This window comes from Thunnus albacares, chromosome 7 (assembly GCF_914725855.1).
Source record: "Thunnus albacares chromosome 7, fThuAlb1.1, whole genome shotgun sequence".
NCBI classification, from domain to species: Eukaryota; Metazoa; Chordata; class Actinopteri; order Scombriformes; family Scombridae; genus Thunnus; species Thunnus albacares.
This window is the reverse complement of record NC_058112.1, coordinates 3021279-3041050: the sequence shown is the minus strand read 5'-3', so window position 1 is coordinate 3041050 and position 19772 is coordinate 3021279. Positions and strand designations below refer to the sequence as shown.

Below are 19772 nucleotides of genomic sequence, written 5' to 3'. Positions count from 1 at the left end.
TCAAAGTTCAGATCTCTACAAGTAGATTTTCAAAGCGTTAAGAAATCAACACACACCAACATCTTCCTGTCAGGTTAATGCAGTGATGTTTGTATTTAACATGTTTAAAAAGAGAGAAAACCGCTGGCTTTGCATGCATCGGGGTGTACAAGCTCCTCTTAAATATGCCTGCTGGGGTAATAAACATCTGCTCTCAGTCACAGAGGAGACTGTCATTATAAGTATAGCAAATAAACCTCTCCCACGAGTAATTGCTCCAGTCCAAAGATTATTTACATGGCAGGTGGTAAAGGCAGCAGTGGAGCATGCAGCAGTGGACGCTTTATAAAAACAGGGAGCACGTACACTTCTAGTGTATCATCACATTTAAGACACCGGAAGCGGCAACAGTTTGGTATTTTTGCTTGATAAGTTACTAAAATGACTAATCAAATATTAATGTTTCTTTCGATGAAGTAATATATTAATCATCCAGTTGTTTCAGCACTCACTCTTTGAAACACAGGGCTGAATTTAGCATTTAGCAACATATGATTGAAACTCTTCCAGGACGTTTGTGAATAAACTACACTTCGTCGTGCTGGATAAGCCGGGCTTCGCAAACTCTGGTTTCAGTCTAACTAAAAAAAAACAAGAGTGAATTGGAGCAGGCTTCTCTCTGCATGTGTTTTTGTTCAAGCTGCAATTAGTGCTGAAATAACTGGTTGAATAGCAAATTGACTCATTTGAGTCATTTCAACAGTTGAGTAATCTGGAACCAGCTTCTCCAGTGAGAGGATGTTCTGCTTTACTCTATTTTTTTTATCACTATAAACATATCTTTAGGTGCTGTACCGATGAACAAAACAAGATTATGAATAAGTAAACAAGGCCCAAGCTGTGTTACATATACAGCGAGCTTCAAAACTCTATAAATGTTAACCAAAAAACATGAACCAAAAAGCAACATCTCAACGTGTCAGCAGAGGTGCTCCTCTATTGATTATAGATTATTTGGATACTGGATGTCATCTTTGATAGATTCTTCAAACATGGAAGTGACAGTTGCAGCTCAAGTGTATGTGTGTGTGTGTGTGTATTTGCATGTGTGTTTTTTTTTTATGTGCACAAGTGAGAAAGAGAGTGTTTTTCTGTGTGCCTGCCTGTGTTGTGTGTATGTGTGTGTGTGTGGGTGTGTGTGTGTGTGTGTGTGTGTGTGTGATCTTGTCTCTGCACCCTTCCATTTATCATCTTTGACATTTGGCTGTACTCCCCCTCTATCTGACCATCATCTGAGGAAAGCACATTTTTCCCATCAGAAATCCCGTTGTGACTTTTTGCGTTGGAGGGGGGGTGGGTGCGAGGGGGGTCGCTGATACTTCCTTTGGCGAGGCGGAGAGATACATAGATGTGAGCGAGCGCATCTTTTCTTGGCTCTGCTCCCTCTGTGCGTGTGCGTGCGTGTGTGTGTGTGTGTGTGTGTGTGTGTGTGTGTGCGTGTGCGTGTATAAAAGTAAATGTGTACGTCTGAGCTTGCATATTTGTGTGCTTGTGTTCAATCAGGAGTAATTATGGATTTGGCTTTTGCACAAACACACACACACACACACACACAGACACGCGCACACTCTCTCTTAACATGGATGTTATCAGGGCAGCAAGGGCTCCAGTGATGCCCTGCCTCTTGAAAATACCCCCTTTCTTTGCTGCTGCCAGCCATGCAGCGGGTTATATTTAACCAGCTATCTCCTTTACATCCCCTCTCCATGCTCCACAGGGCTATCGCACCAACACTGCTGCCACCATCTCACTTTATTTTTATTTTTATTTTAAGCCTTGTGACAGGAGGTGGAGATAACAGATGCAAAGCCAAGTTGTGAGTGGCACCCCCCCCCCCCCACCCTCCACCACCACCACCCATCTTCTCTCTTTCTGCTCTCTCTCCAACAAAAAGACTGCTCCCCTCCATCTTTCCATCTCTCTTTCCCCTTGTTTTTTCTTTTGCTTTGCTTGTCTGTCTCTTTATCTGTATCACTTCTCTGCACTTTTATCTCCCCCCCCCCACCCCCCCCACCCCCTCTTCTCTCTCTCTCTCTCTCTCTCTCTCTCTCTCTCTCTCTCTCTCTCTCTCTCTCTTTCTCTCGTGGTATTTCTCTTTACTTCTCAGAGAGGGTTTCCTGGTAGAAGCTTCCTCTTCTTGGCAGTGGGAGAGGCAGATGTACAGTATAGGCAGTCATAGATCACACAGATGTACGAGGCTGGGATTCTGTCATGTGGAACGATGGCATATTGAATTTTTTTGGTGGCTTGATTCGTGCTTATTTATACAGCCGCCTCATGGAACACTTGAGTTGAAGTGCAGTTTGAGTGTTCAAACTAGTTCAACTCCCAATGTCCGCACAATGTAATTATTGCAAGTAATTATGTACCGACTCTTAAAGGACTAGTGCAACATTTTTGGATATTTGCTGAATTGCTTTCTTTCGAAGTGTGAGATGAGAAGATCGGCATCTGCTACCTGACCCAAATGCAGACGGTCCCCACAAAGTATTGGGCTTTGTTGCGTAAAGCCTTGATTTTCAAATGAAATTTATAAAGAAATGTCCCATGTGTGTCATGTGTTACGAGTAGATACACACTGACCAGTGTGATGAAGGAAAGAGATGAGAAAGACTGGGTTGCATTATCCTGGCAAAAGCTAAAGGTCAATAATGGATTAATTAAAGCAAAAAACAAAAAAAAAAAACCCACAAATTTGAAATTTCATGTCACTGTGAGCCAGGGTTGGTAGACCAAAACTAAAATCTGTGCTTATCCACCATATCTTGCAATTCTAGCTGGAGACACTGCACAGAGGGTGGACAGATAAACAGTTATCAACATCAATCATTTCATAAACCACAAATTGTTGTTTTTACATTTCTATTAGTGTATGGATTAAACAAACAAGATACAAAATATTAATGAGTCTGCTTTAGAGGTGTGGGCAGGGGTATTTTTCACTTTTGGACAGGGTTCCCCCTGCTTCCTGTCATGAGATTGATATCAGTCCTCTCATCTCACTCTGAGAAAGACAGCACATGAGTGTATTTCCCAAAATGTTGAACTAACACTCCACTAAAAGAAGGAATCTCTATCTGTCTCTATGTATTTTTGTATGTATGTATGTCCTTCAGGTATCTCTTGAACTGTTCATCCAACTGACTTCACACTTGGCGGGTATATGACTGTGGACCCAAGGGAGTGCAGTGTTGAATTTGGTGCAATTTGGACAAGCGATATGTTTAATATTAATAAACTTTGAATAAACCAGCGCTGAATGAGCTGCTATGCTCTGTGCAGGGACAGGGCTGACGTTCAGGGCTCTGCCGACCGACTTGAGCATGTCAGGGAGAGACCGGAGGCGAGGCGTGACACGAGTCAGAGAAAAGTGCTCTAAAGAGAGCAGCGAGTGACTGTACAGGAGGCGTTCAGGTACATTGTTTAGCATAGGTTAACCTCGTTTTGGAAGAGCTTAGAGCCCAATACACAGTGACTGTAGTTATGCATAAAATGAAGGAAATACTCCCACGGGCAGTTCAAAACCAGTTTGTCTCATATGTTCTGAGACCATGGCGATTGTGAAGCACCACCACAGACAAAGCACAAATCTTTGGAGCAAATACACCCACTCAAATCCAAACTGAAATCATAGAAAATAGGAATCTAAGAGCCCAATATGATCGATCAACTTTATTTTAGGATGCCCATTATTTTATTTTTCAATGCAGCCCTTATTTCTCTAAAAATGAGAAAATAACATTTATTTTCTTTAAGAGTATTTATAACATCTGTCTATAATAGAATGTTAGTATCTTTCATGTTGTATGTACTCATTCACACCTCACATCAACAGCACTATTTCCTCTATGCATTGAAACAAATCAGAGCAATCAGAGACTGAACTAGTTTCTTTAAATTATAGAAAACCCTATCATATTTGCAGGTTTTGGGATATTTTTATATATATGATTTTGTTTTAGTTATTTGAATGCGCAGCAGTTATTCTTCTCTGATGTGTAGTACATCTCTTAAAAGAAAAAAAGACATTATGTTTGTATTATTGTGAATGTCATTCTCATGCTAGCTGACATGAATGATCAGAAGGATGAGAGGGATTGATGATATATTTTTAAACATGCCAGCTGACAGCAGATACATAAACTGTAACCCAGCACAGGAAATGTTTTGATCAGATTTTTTTAGATGATTCATGTCCTATAATTAATGGAAGAAACACTGAAGCAGGAAAAGCTGAGTCAAAAGAGTGTTCCTGTTGAGTTCTGTTTCTGGTGTGATGAAGACTTTGAAGACAGGATGATGTCTCAGACCCTGCTGCAGATTACAACTAAGACAAGAAACACAAGCCTAAATCACTTTTGTATTAGCTAAGAAAGCTGATAATAGTAAGTGTTACTAGAAGTGTGCCCTGTTGATTTTATTGATTACACTTAAAGTGTAAGCTTAATACAGTCATTAAGATTTATCTCCATAAATATAATCAAAGATAATTGATTCAAATAGAACTGTTTTGCACTGTATTGAAATGTAATTTGTCAGGTCAACAATCAGGTAAATGTTCAGTTTTAAAGGGAATCATGCACTCTTGTAACAGTCAGTCAGTGTGAAATTAATCTAGTCTTAACCAAAATAGTTGCATATAAGCCATGATATATTTCTGACAGTAGATCAAGTTTTGGATTGAACTCACCTATATATGATATTTTCTTCAATACATATACATTTGACAATTTTCATGCCAACCCAAATACTAGAAAATAGCAGTTTTACTCACATGCAGAAACCATAGAACACTTTAACTTGAAGGATGACATAACAGTTAGAAGGTCATGCAACTGACGACAGCAACAGTTCCAGTCAGCGCTGTCAATATATCAATTCAAATGGCATCATATCACTTATAATACAGATGGATCGCACAGGCTGGAGCAGATGCCATTAACCCTAGTTCAGTCTGCTCTGTGCACAACACACACACACACACACACACACACACACACACACACACACACACACACACAACAACAACAATCCCCAGGGCAGTTCTTGTTGCACTCTCAGTCATGTTTTTGTCTCTGTTTGCTGGAGCTGTTTCTCCTCCCTCCCTCACAGTGTTTAGTCTCTGGGACCAGCAGAAACATATGTACATATGTGTGTGTGTGTGTGTGTGTGTGTGTGTGTGTGTGTGTGTGTGTGTGTGTGTGTGATCCCCCTGTGTAGCTTTGCAGTTGACTCGAGGTTTCAGGGTTGACACTCGGATAAAGAGCAAAAGCGAAGGCCGCTGTGCTTGAGAGGGGGCGAGGAGAAGGAGGATCATTTATCGAAAAAGTGGAGGAAGATGAGTAACTGGAAGCAGGCAGAGGAGGAAGAAATGTAGTGAGTGAAAGCGGAGAGGGAGAAAGAGGACATGAACAAGCAGGCAAACTCAACTTCTCATCGGTGTCAGTGTTTTCTGTGTTAACAGCGTTGCTGTGCTGAGCGTCTGCAGCAGGGCAGCGTGGAGGACAGGAGTCCTGCTTCATGTCAAAGAGGTGGTGTGCAGGGGTTGCTCAGACAGGGAGGACCACAGAGGAGGGAGTCTCTCTGCATACCATTATAATCTCATCTGCCTCCCCCCCCCTTTTATTCAGGGTTGAGATCAAGGAGTAGGGATTGCAATCAGGCTTATTTTATCACACACACACACACAGAGTAAAGGAACAGTCAAATACACACAAACAGATTGTCCAACATGCACATGTAGAGAAATGTCTCTCATGTTGCACATCCCTCTGTACATTAAAGTCTCTGATCTACCTTGATCTGATGTCTCCTGCAGTTTTTTAGCTTTCCTGTCTGTCTGTGTTCTGTTAATGTGATGCAGCATTTCACACACAGCCTTGTTAGAAATACAGCCTGTTAAATTACAAATCAAAGGCAAAGTATCAAGGTTTTACTGTGAAAGGCCACGTTGTGCATTTTCTCCTCACATAGCTAATTGATAGCTGTCATGTGATCACCTAATTGTGGGTGGAGTTGTCATTTTTCTTGTTTTTTTTTTTTTTGTTCAAATGTTGCCTGATGAAGAGCTTCAGGTCAAAATCTCAGTGTGCAGACAGCCTCTTCTTTTCCTGCAATAATGAGCAGCCGAAGAAGAAGAGAATTTCACAAACACACATTTCTGACAGCTATGATATCTGTCACTAAGCCTCCATCGCTGGCAGTCTGTAAATCAAACCAAAATGAAAATAAAAAGCCAATTTTAACACTATTACAATTGATTCATATAATTGAAGGAGCATTATACACTGTTTGTTTGTGTTAACACAAGGAAAGTAGCAAATTTAGTTTTTTTGCAACCATGTTTCTGGCCATTATGACAGTTATTGGTTAAATTATTACACAAAAGAAAAAGTGGAGCAGATTATTTGAAAACTAACTCACCATTTCTTTCAAAGTTTATGGTAATTAAGCCACTTAATGAATGATAAATGAAATATTTACAGTATAAATGAGCCCTTATTATTTTTTTTTTACTCAACTGCTCTGAATTACTCTACTAAACTGATGGCTAGAAACCTCGTGTCTCCAGCATGTTCACTTTTCAGGCACTTACACAAGCAGCCTTGTCTTAGCATGACTTAACCTGCCTGCTTATGAAAAGCTTTCATAATTCCCTCATCTGAAAGTATCCCTGAATATATGAAAAATTCAACTTTTTCAGCCAGCCTGTGCATGTGTGTTTTGCATAGTCACAACCTGTACATGTTATAGTAAGAATCAGAGCAGTGATGAAGTGTGTCTACAGCACAGTAGACCTTGTGAATGAATCCCATCAATAAATTTCATAGCCAAAACCATGTCGGATACGGGAATGACCTTATTTCACCAAACAGTGCGTGTTTGTCTGTGTGTAGCAGTGTGTGAAAATTCTCACCGTTTTACTCAAGGCCGAGTCTCTTTTTATCAAGACAGAGAGAGAGAGAGAGAGAGAGAGAGAGAGAGAGAGAGCAGAGATATGGAAAGAAACACTGTCTCTGATATGATTTGAGGATGGAGTGATGATGGTTAGACTTCACATACTGGATGACCTTGTGTGTGTGTGTGTGTGTGTGTGTGTGTGTGTGTGTGTGTGTGTGTGTGTGTGTGTGTGTGTCTAGAGAAACCAGTGAGCTCTTCTTGACCTTTCCTTGACCCCTCCATGAAACCTTTTTTGTTATTTTAACTCTTAAATTCTGCAACGTGTGATTACATTATGCTGATAATTCTCTGTGTGTGTGTGTGTGTGTGTGTGCACCATTGTTCTCTGTGTGTGTCGGTTCCCACCAGTTATGTTATTTCTAGAGTATCACAAGAATATCCTACAGTTTCTAGATGAGTCGTGGAATTGTTCAGCAGTTGGAACCCTCTGTGTGTGTGTGTGTGTGTGTGTATTTGTATGTATCAACCTTGTATCCCTGCTCCACTCAGTGGCCTTGCTCGGCTGTTTTTTGTGGGGAAGGGAGGGGTAAAAAAGGGGGGTTGGGGGATGGTTGTAGATATGAAGGGATTCAATAAGTAGTTGAATCAACCCCTCCTCCCTCTGTGGATCTTAGGACGGTGGGAAAGTTCAAATCTGCTGCTATTTTCTATCTTTTATCAGCCGGGCTTATCGGCTGGCTTTCTCGTCTGCATGCCTGGCTTCAATAGTCCAGGGTCTCAGCTCAGGCTGCATGGTAACTGCTCTCTATCTCCCTCCCTTCCAACAAACTCCACCCCTCCTCTCTTTTTAATTTTTTTTTTTTTGTATTGAAACACCACCTGTTGTTACCCCCTTTCCTCCAAACCATAACCACACATGGCAAAGAGAATATTTGGTATTGGCAAGCTCATGTTTTCAAGATTGTTTGTCATATAACCTGCTAAGAGAAGCAGATGGAGTCCTAGATGTAATACATTTAAAACAACTGAATATGTCTAAGGATAAGCAGAAATAAAACACAGTCAATTTTAGATCAGATTCTCTAAATGTCGGGGGTCATGAGAATTAAAAATGTCAGAAAATGGTTTCCCAAAACCCAAGATGATGTCCTCAAATGTCTTGTTTTGTCCCAACCAACAGTCCATAACCCAAAGATATCAAGTTTACTGTCATAGAGGACTAAAAAACAGAAAATATTCACGTTTTACAAGCTGAGATCAGAGAATTTAGAAATTTTCTTCTTTAAAAAAAGACTAAAAACAATGAATCAATTATCAAATTGTTGGATTAATTTGCTTTTAATACACAACTAATCGTTGAATTGACTAATCGTTGCAGCTCTAAGCCCAAGCTCTCCAATCTGAACGTTGTACTTTTCAATTCAGGTTCATTGGACTGTATGTGTTTGATTCAGCGGTCATACTGAATCATAAGCCCTGTACTCAACAGTCCATCCAGGAACTGGCCAGATAATAGATACTGTAGCAATCTGTTGCTTTGTTCAGACCGATATTAGCATTTTATTGGGACCACTGCACTGGAACAGAAAGGGTCTGATTGCAGACGGTTCCGGCAATAAATCAAAGGATCTTTTGGCAAAAAGGTTGAACTTGTCTCAACTTTTTCCACAACACACTGCAGCCTCATCCAACAACTCATTGCGCACCACGCTGTGTGTGGTAGTTCACTTAGTAACGCGAATGGATTCAATCTGCCGTCGACCTCACATTTGTTAAAACTGAGGATAAAATGATTGAAACAAGAGCGTTTCTCCCGAGCAGCCCGTTTGTTTAACACAGTGCTGCGTGCTGTAAACGGCCGGTCGTCATGTCGAACACGCAGGTTAATGTGAAAGCTGTGAAGCCTCGGCGGCAACAACACAACACTGGAAAAAAGTATTCACGGCAAATGAAGGGTTTGATCAGAGTGAATTAACATCCGCGACATGAAAGCTGGTATTTTCATAAATGCGCATCAGAGAGAGACATACACAAACCGTTATCATTACGCACACATGTTGGCTTTTCATTAACTTTTCACTGGCTCATTTTCGATGTATTTAAACTGCAGACTGCTGCTCCTCTGTGATGTATGTGGGAGTGAGGCGTCCTTGAAGAAAATGAAACAGTCTGTCAGGGTGAGTGCGTCTGAAGTGCTGCCAGAGAAGAAACGGTTGTGAAACAGAATACCAGAGGAAAGACTTGATCCAACACATCACCAGGTGTCTCCACGCTGCGCGCTATGCAAAGTAAATGTAGGAGAGGCTTCAGAGAGAAAATAAAAAGCGGAATACTTGGTTTGAAACTCCATCCTCACCAACTTATCAGCCAGATCTAACTTACAGTACTAACAACAAACTTATTCAGCCGTTATTCCTCCATTGATTGGTGTACAGTTATATCTCGTTTCTTCATCCTTCGCTCCAAAGTCTGGAAAACGGTCCTCTGTTACATGACAGCTGTGTATTAAGTGCAGCCAAAATTGCAGTGAGCTGTATGAAAACAAAAGAAGAGAGGCAGAACAGATGTAGCGTTCAGAGATGGAGAGAGGTGACTTTGTATTAGTCAGAAGAGTCTGATAGAATCTCTCTGTCAAAGGTGATGAAATCAGCTGAAATGCAACATTTCCAAAACGTTATCGACAGCATCTCAGTAATGTGGTTCCGTTTTTGTCACATTGTTGTTGAAACGTTGTGTGTGGTGTTCCTCGATGGTAACGTGATCGTTTTCTGTTAATTTGGCGTGGTCTTTGTGTGCACACGGTGCCTTGGAGATATTTTTGAAAAGGGGAACATAATCATGATGGGCCCATGTTAATGTTAAGATACCTCCCTTCTGTACATGCACATTATTTAAACATACTGTATGTACAGATGAACATAGATAGGGTCACAACTAAAGGTTATTTAAATATTCAGCCTTTTTTTTTTCATTTGATTTATCATTTTGGTTAGTAAAAAGTCAGAAAATTATAGGAGGAAATAAAGACCATTACAGTTTCCCAGAGACACAAGAAACGTCTTAAAATTGCTTATGTCCAATAAAAAGTCCAACATCTTAATTTATTCTATCAGCACACAAGACTAAGAAAACCAGCCAATATTTACAGTCATGAAGCTAAAACCAGTGATTTTTTCTTTTGCATTTTTGTTTAAAAAATTGCTTTAAATGATGAATCAATTATGAAAATTGTATCTCAAAAGACACAGATAATAGATTTTTTGACATAATGCTGTTTTTTTTTTGCATTACAGCTGGTTTAGTAGCTCTTCCAAGAACATTCTCCAGCAGCATGAAACAGTTTATATATTTAAAATGCAGCCAGTAATCATTTGTCAATTTCACTTAAATTTGTTTGATAGTTTGATTAGTTGTTGAAAAGTAAATGTTATAACCAGCGGTCATCTCAAGTAGAGCTGCAACTAATATTTTTTATTCATTTTATATTTCCTGGAGCCCGAGGTGATGTCAGATGTCTTACATTTACTAAATAATTAAAACAAGGAAAATCAGTAAATCTTCACATTGGAGAAACTTAAACAACAGACTGTTTGGATGTTTTTACTTCACAATGACTTGAGCTCTGTAGATTAATCGACTAATCGATTAATCAACTAATCGTTTCAGGTCTAATCACAAGTTACCAGAGTTCAAGTTATGTCCAAGAATTAAAACAAACCCAAATATTCATATATTTACAAATGAAACAAACAATAGAAAGGTATCAAACCTCACATTGGAAGAATTTGAGGATGTCATAAATAATCACAGTAGCAACAAATGTGTATTAATCCCCAGCTGAAAATAGTCCCCAACAAATGCACTATTTCCTCCTGTTTGAGCAACATTTGTTAAAAACTACAGTGACCAGCTGTTCAAGGAAATTAATGAGCCTTTTTTTTTAAATGAAACTTTTAAAAAAAAGGCTTCAAACTTAAAAAAAGGCCTCAGTGATTGGGGCTGAATACCACAGACAGGATAGGGAAGTGATGGACTAACACTTTGTTTCTTGGTTGATGATAAGACAAATATGGAGCCCCACTACCCTCACCTCAGAATCAAAGGTGTGTGTGTGTGTGTGTTCAGTCCTCTGTATTTGTGTGAGTGTGTGTACAGTATTAGTCTGGCTGCAGCTGTAACACGGCGGGACCGCTATCAGGCCTGAAGCAACACGGTGTTCCAACATGGAAAGCAGCAGCAGGGAGATTTTTTTCAGTGGGTTCGGGGCCGGTGAATAGTCCTCCTGAGAGGCGCCGGACTATCAGATAGGCCCGCTGTGAAGAGGCTGCTGATCCTCTCCTCCAGGGCTAGTTTTTCTCTCCGGGGGGCATGAAGGATACCCCGCCACTGGACCATCCATCACGGCCCGACGCTGATGCAAGGCACTGTGGGTATCCATGGCGATATAGGGGCTGTATCGCCGCTATCTCACTACCTGCCCTCCTCATGCCCAAGAAGCAAATATCTCCTCAGAGGAGAGGAAGGAGAAGGAAAATAATTGTTGCCCCCACGTGGTGTCAAGCCTCTCTCTCTCTCTCTCTCTGGTTTTGTTTCGATTACACTCCATCCCTCCATCCTCTGGCCAGCTCTATCACTTTCTATCTCTCCCTCTCTGTCTCTGTGTCGCTCTCCCAAGGTTCAGCCCGCATCCCACCCCACCGTCTCCCCAGGACCTTTATCAGGGAGATGGCTCTGCTCATTAAGGAGTTAATTTTCTCACTGCTATCTCTGATTAGTATAGTCAACCTAAAGCACTGTGAATTCTTTAAATTTTCTTCCTTGTTATCAAAAAAAAAAAAAAAAAGGAAGAGGGAGAAAAAAAGATGGGAATAGGGGGGATATTTAATCGTTTAAGTAGTCTTCCTGGGGAACCAGATTTCTCTCTCCCTCTTTCTTTTTTTTTTTTTTCTCTTCCCAGCAATGTAAAGAAATCTCTCTCAAAGCCGGCCCAGCTCAGTAATTCAGTTTTTAAAGCATGAGGATGGAGGGAAGGGGGGGAGGGAGGGGGGGTGGTGGTGGTGGAGCGGGGGGGAGGGCATTGGCGGCGGTGGCGGGAGAGGGAGGGAAGAGAGAGAGAGAGAGAGAGAGAGAGAGGGAAAAAAACGACTTGATGAAATTCCGCTATCAGCTCCGAACCAATATGCAAAATATCTCGCTGGAAATCAAATAGCTATTATGTTTTCATTTCCACGTCGGCGTATTTGCTTAATGAAGAGGAGACAGATCAGACCGGCAGAGAGAGTCTGCAGGAGCCGATAACCGCCAACGGCTCCCAGCTATCCACACAGAGTGACGCTCCCAGTCACTACGCTTTTTCACTGAAAAAAAAAAAAAAAAAAAAAAGGAGGAGGAGGAGGAAGGGATGGAGGGGAGGGAGAGTAAAAGAGAGAGAGGAAAGGAAGGAAGGTGATGGAGTATAAGGGATGGAGAGAGAGAGCAAGAGTGATATTGAAAGGGGATGGAGAGGAAGAAAGAGAGGTGGCGGCAGTGGTGGGTGGGGTGGGGTGGGGTGGGGTGGGGTAAGAGGAGATGAGGAACAGAGAGATAATGACGGAAAGAGAGGAGGAAGTGAGAATATAAAGGAGAGACGGCAGGTTGGGAAGAAGAGAGATGAGGGATGAGAGAAGAGACGGAGACTGAGAGAATTCTATGTTTTTCATGTAGAGGCATACAGAGCTGAGAGAATGCCTTGAATTCTTCTGAACTCCAGGCCTTGAAAGGTCTTACATACTAGTCAGTTTAAAGAACGAGGTTTCAAATAGTCAATCAATCTCGCAAAAACGGTGTTTTTTTTTTTTTTAACATGTTCATTTATTTTCAGACCTTTTGATGTTTGGTGTCCTGCTGCGTTCAAGTGCATCAGCTCGCCCGTTTTTATCACTGCGGTGTCAAGTCATTATCATTAGTCTTACAGTATGTTTTGCTTCCGCCTCTCATTTCTTGCGTATTTATTTCTCTTTTCAGACAGGCTGTTTCTCCACACTGCTGGCGGGAGCTTTTTAATTCTTGCAGGTGTGGCGGCAAAACCTGCTGTGGCGTAGAATTAAAATGTTCCTCTGTGACGTGAAGAATGAGCTGCCGTCGCTGTCATCACATAAAAAACACTTTAACATAAAATTCGGAGCCTCCCTTATCAGCTGGCAGGCCCGCGTGAACGCAAAATCCAGCTGTTCCTTAACTGATGCTGCCATATAGTCAAATTATAATGCAGTTATAGTAGTAAGAAGAAGGCTGCTGTTCATAGTCTTCATATGGCATTCAGCAGATACTCTTACATGTTACAGTTTAAAACTGATCATTTGATCATCATACATAATCTAATTACAACTGCAATGATTAATTTTAATAATTTTCTTATTCGATTAAGTCAATTTTCTAGCAAAATTGCCTAAATGTTTATGTTTCTCAGATGTGAGCATGTGCTGCTTTTCCTTGTGTTTCTGGACTGTTGGTTGATGATCAACTATGTCTAGAGGAAACTGTGATGGACATTTTTTTTTAATCATTTTCTGACATTTTATTTGAGAGAATATACTGTATATGCAGATTAATCAATAGTGAAAATAATCTATAGTTGCAGCACTAAATGATAAATAATAAATCAGCCTCCATCATATCTGAGGTCGACCCCTCTGAACATATGCAATTTTTAGTAAAAGGCCATAAGTGTTTGTTTATTGCTGCAGGTTAAAGGTGCCCTGTGGAGTTTTTTTTTTTATAAACAAACAATATTTCACTAAAACTCATTCCTTCCACATATAAACATTTACAAAGCAATTTTTTTAAAAAAATGTTTGGATCCTGCATTGTTTACTAGCTTGCAGTCTCTGCCTTTGCTACCACATTGCTGCATGTCTTGGCACGTTACAGCCACCTGTTGTTCATTGGAATGAAATCATTGGCAGGAATGTGTGTCACATGGTGCGCATGTGTATCCTCACGCAGACAAACAAACCCGCTCCGTACTACTACTGTAGGACAACAACTTTACAGGAAACCTTCTGAGGATGACATGGTTGTCTGTGGGTTGAAAACTTGATAACCAAAACTCAAAAATCATATAAAACTTGTTCAAAAGCCACCACATAAACTCAAATAGGACATGTCCAAGGAGGGCTGAGGACTTCATGCTTGTAGATACTTCAAGATGTTTCTCCTCTCATCCAAGGAGCTTTTTATTTATTGATCATACTAATATCTTGATCCCTCTCAACCTTTGTCGAGAGTATTTTGCACACACATAAGAAAAAGAAAAAAAAACAGTAACAATATGTTTGGACTATAATGTGACAAATTGTACACATGTCACTGTCAATTATTGAAAGACACTCCCACAGGATAATAATTGTCCCACACCTATGCACACAGAATGGGAGGAGTATTAACTATTTAAGATCATTGTTGTCAGAATTGTTTAAAATACTCTTGATGAAGGTCCACAGGGACCAAAATGTTAGTATGATCAATAAATGGTGATGCTGAGCAAGACATCTCTGACATTTATTAGACTAAATGATTAATGAAAAAAGACAAATTGACTAACCCTAACCCTAACCCTAACCCAAGCCCTAAACCTAACCCCAACCATAACCCTGACCTTAACCCTAACCCTGACCCCAACCCCAACCCTAACCCTAACCCTAACCCTAATCCTAAACCTAACCCCAAGCTCAACCCTAACCCTAACCCTAATCCTAAACCTAACCCCAACCCTAATCCTAACCCTGACCCCAAGCTCAACCCTAACCCTAACCCTAATCCTAAACCTAACCCCAATCGTAACCCTAGCCCTGACCCTGACCCTAACCCTTTTGTTCCAACTCTTCTGTAACATGTGGAAATGATAAATGCAGTGGAAGTATAATCTGTTTTTTTTTTGGGCTCAGTGACATTATTAATACAATGTGACATTTCAGACAGTTGAGAACTCTTATATCCTGTATCATTTAAATGTTGAACCTCTTGTTCTGTTTTGATTCAGCCTGCAGGCCATAACAGCCAGCCATCACCTGTCCCGCCCACCCCCACTGCACTCTGGGTATTTTATCATCACATTAGATGTGAAGATGTGCGGGATGGTCAATAAGTCCCGGGGATTTCAGATCTGTCGAAAAAATCTATTGCTTTGCTTGAGTTTGTCATCCCCAGAATAATCAATGTGAAGTCGTTAGCAGCTCAGATCCTAAAGGCTGAGGAGAAAAAGCTGATTTTTATTGAAGCTGAATATAACGGATCGATATCATGGGGTTTGTGGAGGGGCCCCTCTTGTGTGAGGGTTGGTGGTAGAGAACGCTAGCCATGGAGCTGTGATAAGAGCCCATGCAGCGTTGAGGGAAATGTTTAAAGTGCAAAGTTGATTAAAAGTATTTCCTCAGTGGTGGGTAATTCTCCTCACTCTGATCAATAAGTGGCTGCTCTCCAGTGCGTGACTCGGTGTCAGGTACCTCAGTTCCTCTCTAGAGAGAGAGCTCACACATCCTCCTCTCCTTCCCATCCTCTCCTCCTTTCTTTCTCTAAATTCTCTTTCTTCTCAAGTCTCAAGTGATTTTCTGATACAAGCACGCCTCTCCCTCTCTCTCTCCCTGTGCTTCTCTTGCTTTCAGGTCTAATGTATTTTTTTGTGTGGCGGGTTATTAGCGTGAGAGCGGCGAGGCTTGCGTCTGTTTAATCAGGCTTGTTGAGCATGCAGGTTTGATGTGTGTTGTCTCTGTGTTTAATCAGCGAGCTGCTCGCTGCAGGTTTGATGTGGACGGAGAGTTAATAAAGCAGTATCTTTGGTGCCTTCATCAGCTGCAGCACTTTGTTCTGCCTCTCCTCGCGCCTCCAAGACAGACAGCTGCAGTCTCTGCGCTGCAGCTCAAGTACTCCTCTTCTACAACATCTGTCTTAGTCTCATCTTAGTGCCCACTGTGTTTTTTCCTCAAGAAACAGGGACTCGTAACTTTATTTCAAGACTAGACCTCTATCATTCTGTCCTTAATTTAAATTCTGTTGACCAGAAATACCTTAATAATGTCTTCTGTTGCTGTAAAATGTTAGCAGAGGAAATGAGTGTGAGCTTGTGTACAGTCGGGCCCTTAAATCGGACTCCTTACATCCAGGTCTTGAGTTTGATCTCACATAGGTCTGGGTATTGAATGGAATGTACGGAAAAAGTGAATTTGCTAACGCCTGAGATCAGTCTGCTTGTTTTGTCTGGTCACCAGTTTAAGATGAGAGAGATTCAGTTTGTTATCACATAAGACAAAAAAAAAAGCAGAAAATCCTCTGAAAACCTGAGAATTTTTAACATTTTAGCATAAAAACGATTCGAACAATTTATCAAACATCCAAACAGCTGTCGTTATCCGTTATTTATTCCTTTTCATTTCTAGTTGATTGACATGAAATCAATCAGTTAGTTTCCATTATTAATTTATCATTGCCTCAAGACATGCATCAAGTAAGAATATCAAAAAATAACTGCTTAATGCTTTTCAAGTTATCAGCTGATCATCAGGCGTTGACAGCTGTTGTGATTTGATCAGACGGGCCTCATTTCAATCTCTGCTACATTTGATTTTGTTCAGGTAGATTTTTAAACAGGTTTGTCATATTTTGGTCTTTATTGTTATATTCTTAAGCTTCTGAAAAATTATCAAAACTCCGGTTTTGTATCGATAATGCAAAATTTCAAATGACATTGCTTTAGTTTGCTATTACATCGGATGTATTTGGGATTTTTAGCTGCTGTTCAGACAAAATAATCAAGTCAAGTCATCTTTTTTGTCTTTTTTCCCCCTCCAAATTATTTACTAAAAGACAAATAAAAACAGTAACTGATAGACTCATCAATGAGCAAAACAACTTCTCTCTCAGCATGATTTTGAAGTCCTGACTACACCGTCAGACATACATTACATTCTTCAAAAAAAACATGAACTGCTGTGAAATATTTCTGGACTTTCATTCTTCAACATCTCACAGAAAGTTTTATCCGCTGGAGAATGTGAAGTTTTTAAGTGGAAGCTTTAGGCTCTTTTTCATGAACAGTTTAGATTCTCCCTCTTCAGTTCACAACCTAGAAAGTTGAGCGGTGCTGTTGGATAAGTCTCAACTTAATTGATGTCCCTCCTACAGAGATACACATGTGGGCTATGTCTTTTTTTTAATTTTTTTTTTTTTTATTATTATTTCTCCATCTCTTGAATGAGCTCAGTCCAATTTTCCTGTCGGATATATCACGGCGTAACAATTAATAAGGCTTTAACTTTTAAACTGGCAAATGAAGTAGAATGTGCAGCGCTTTATCACAGAGGCCCCCGCTATCCTTTCTGCCAACTATCCGAGACAGGAAGAGAAGGAGAAAGAGAGAATATTTCTCCTTGGATAAAAGAGGGGAGCTGAAACTTTTTCCGCGCCATTTGATGTCTGAAAGCAGTGATGCAGCGATTGATTCATTAAACCAGAGCCAGTAATGAGGAAAGAAATCATAATTCAAACTTACATTTTAAACACGAAATATAATTGGAATTTTATACAGAGAAGTCCCTTTGTACAATTATGATTAAAGGAAAATTAATTGTATGAAAATGTCCTCACAGATACTGAAAATTAGATCTAGCAAAGCTCGGGCAGCATGGACCGAATTCTAAAAATATTGTGTACAGGATCGATCTTTTTTTTTTTTTTTTTTTCTTATGAAGGTCCAAATCTAGCTGTGTTAATTTTATCTGAAATTAGAGTGAACCATGCAGGCGTGGAAGTTGAAATTAGCCTAAAGATGTTTCATTTACAAAGACAGAAACACTTTGTCAGCCGGTGATTGTTTCCAAGCATTATCTCTGCCTGCTTTTAATTGCTTTGGAAGTGAAATTAACAGAATTAGAAAAATTGCCTCTCCCTTTTTCTACAAGCTTCTTTATTCACGGGTATTGTTGTGTGCTTTGTATAGATTATAGACTCCTTTGTTCCAGCATTGTAAATATATACGCCCCTAGTCACGGCTTTAGCTCCGAAACAATCCCTCTATTGGTTTCGACACAACCTAATGAAAATTAATTTACAACCTGTCTGGATTTAGGGAGAAAGGCGGGAAAAAAAAAAAAAAAAAATCTTTTCTCTCAGTATTAATTTCACTTATTCAAAAACAATGTGCCCACCCTCCTTGACTTTCCAATATATCATCATTATGCATGTGTGTTGTTTTCTCCCCTGACAGTCTGCGCTGTATTAACCATTTCTGTCTCACTCCAGCACTCCCTAATCCTCTTAAAAGCAACGGTAACCCCCCCCCCCCCCTCCCGAATTAATCATTCTATCATAGTATCCTCTCGGGAGCTGAGAATGCAGCATGTCATCGAACGTAATAGAAAGCGAATCAGCGAGCCTGGATACACTAATAACTATAACTCAGCGCTCTTTAGATACAGACAAACAGCAAAGGTTTAGAGCTCTTAATGTAGCGTTTAAAGCAGACTGATAGGTTCATCTTATAGAGGGAGTGTTATTAATGAAGCAGTTTAAAAAAAAAAAAAAAAAAAAAGTCACATTAAATCCATATTAACTGACTCCCATTTTTTTAAGGATATAATCTTCAAACAGGCTAAAATAGATCAAAAGTACTGTATAATTACTATGGTCAGCAGGGATTATGAAACTGTAATTGATACAGATCAGCCCTGCACTAATCACTCTTTTAGCTACAATTTTAGGTATACTGTAATTTGGCTTTAAGGTCCCCCTTGGCTTCTGCTATTAATCTTCTGGATTAGACCGTTCAGTGTGTCCAATTATTGAAACCGTTTTTTGAAGGAGTCCAGTTATATATTTATATATTTATATATATATATAAATCAGTGTGTTTAGGGTATTTTTTCCTCCCTCCTACATACAATCATAAGTAGCTTGTTTAACAATCTCACTTCCTTTATTTTTCACCTCTCCTGCACTACTCTGTTTAGGCTCAAGGCTCATGGGAAGCCAATTAAACTCAAATCCTTCTGCTTCTACAGAGCTGCAGTGTAATATTATTCTCTCAGTACACACACACACAGAGAGAGAGAGAGAGAGAGAGAGAGAGATCTCTAGAGTGCTTTACTTTATCACACTTTTTGGATGATGCTCTTATTATTCATGTGCATTTTGTGTAGCAACCACCTGATCTGTTTTGAATATGGGTCACTTGTACTGTACAGTTGCAATAGTATAGAATATTTATATTATTATATAAATATGAGAATATATCTTCATAGGAGAAGTTCCTGACAAATGCTGTATGTATGTATCCTTATAGTAGCTTCTAGTGTGTTATGTATACTGCTTATAAATGCTAAATAGGAGGACTTAAAGTGTTACCAAATATAATATATATATAAGTATATAAAAAGTGCAATTAAGCTTTAAATAAACTATTTAAATACTGTTTCTGCTGCAAATGTGTCTCCATCCACCCGTCTGTCCCTCACATGTATCTCCAGACTCCAGTAAATGTAAGCAGTGTCAGTACGGTTTCAGTGGTTCACCGTCCTCCCTCGTCCTCCCGCAGGTTCCCTCGGGGATCTCGACGGCAGCGAGGAGAACACACCGGACAACCTCAGCCTATCAGGTGAGGAGGGAGGAGCGTCGGACCCGGACGATTCCGCGGAAGGCGACAGCTCCAGCCCGCCGCCGTACACGCCGCTGTACAACGAAGGTGAGAGACGGAAGATGATTTTGTGAGGAATCAGCTGGGAAAAAAAAAAGAAGGGAACGAGCCGCAGATGTAGGCCTCGTTCCTGTCTGATTACTTGATCATAAAAGTATCATCTACTGAA

At 40.2% G+C, this 19772-nt stretch overlaps 1 protein-coding gene across 1 annotated transcript in view; it reads left to right on the top strand.

The window, feature by feature from the left end:
* The window catches only part of zfpm1 (zinc finger protein, FOG family member 1), a 110050-nt gene that overhangs the window by 28663 nt on the left and 61615 nt on the right, over positions 1-19772 (top strand). The window contains exon 2 of the mRNA XM_044356163.1: positions 19505-19651. Within this exon, the coding sequence (XP_044212098.1) occupies positions 19505-19651 (147 nt within the window). The remainder of the gene's footprint in view (positions 1-19504; positions 19652-19772) is intronic.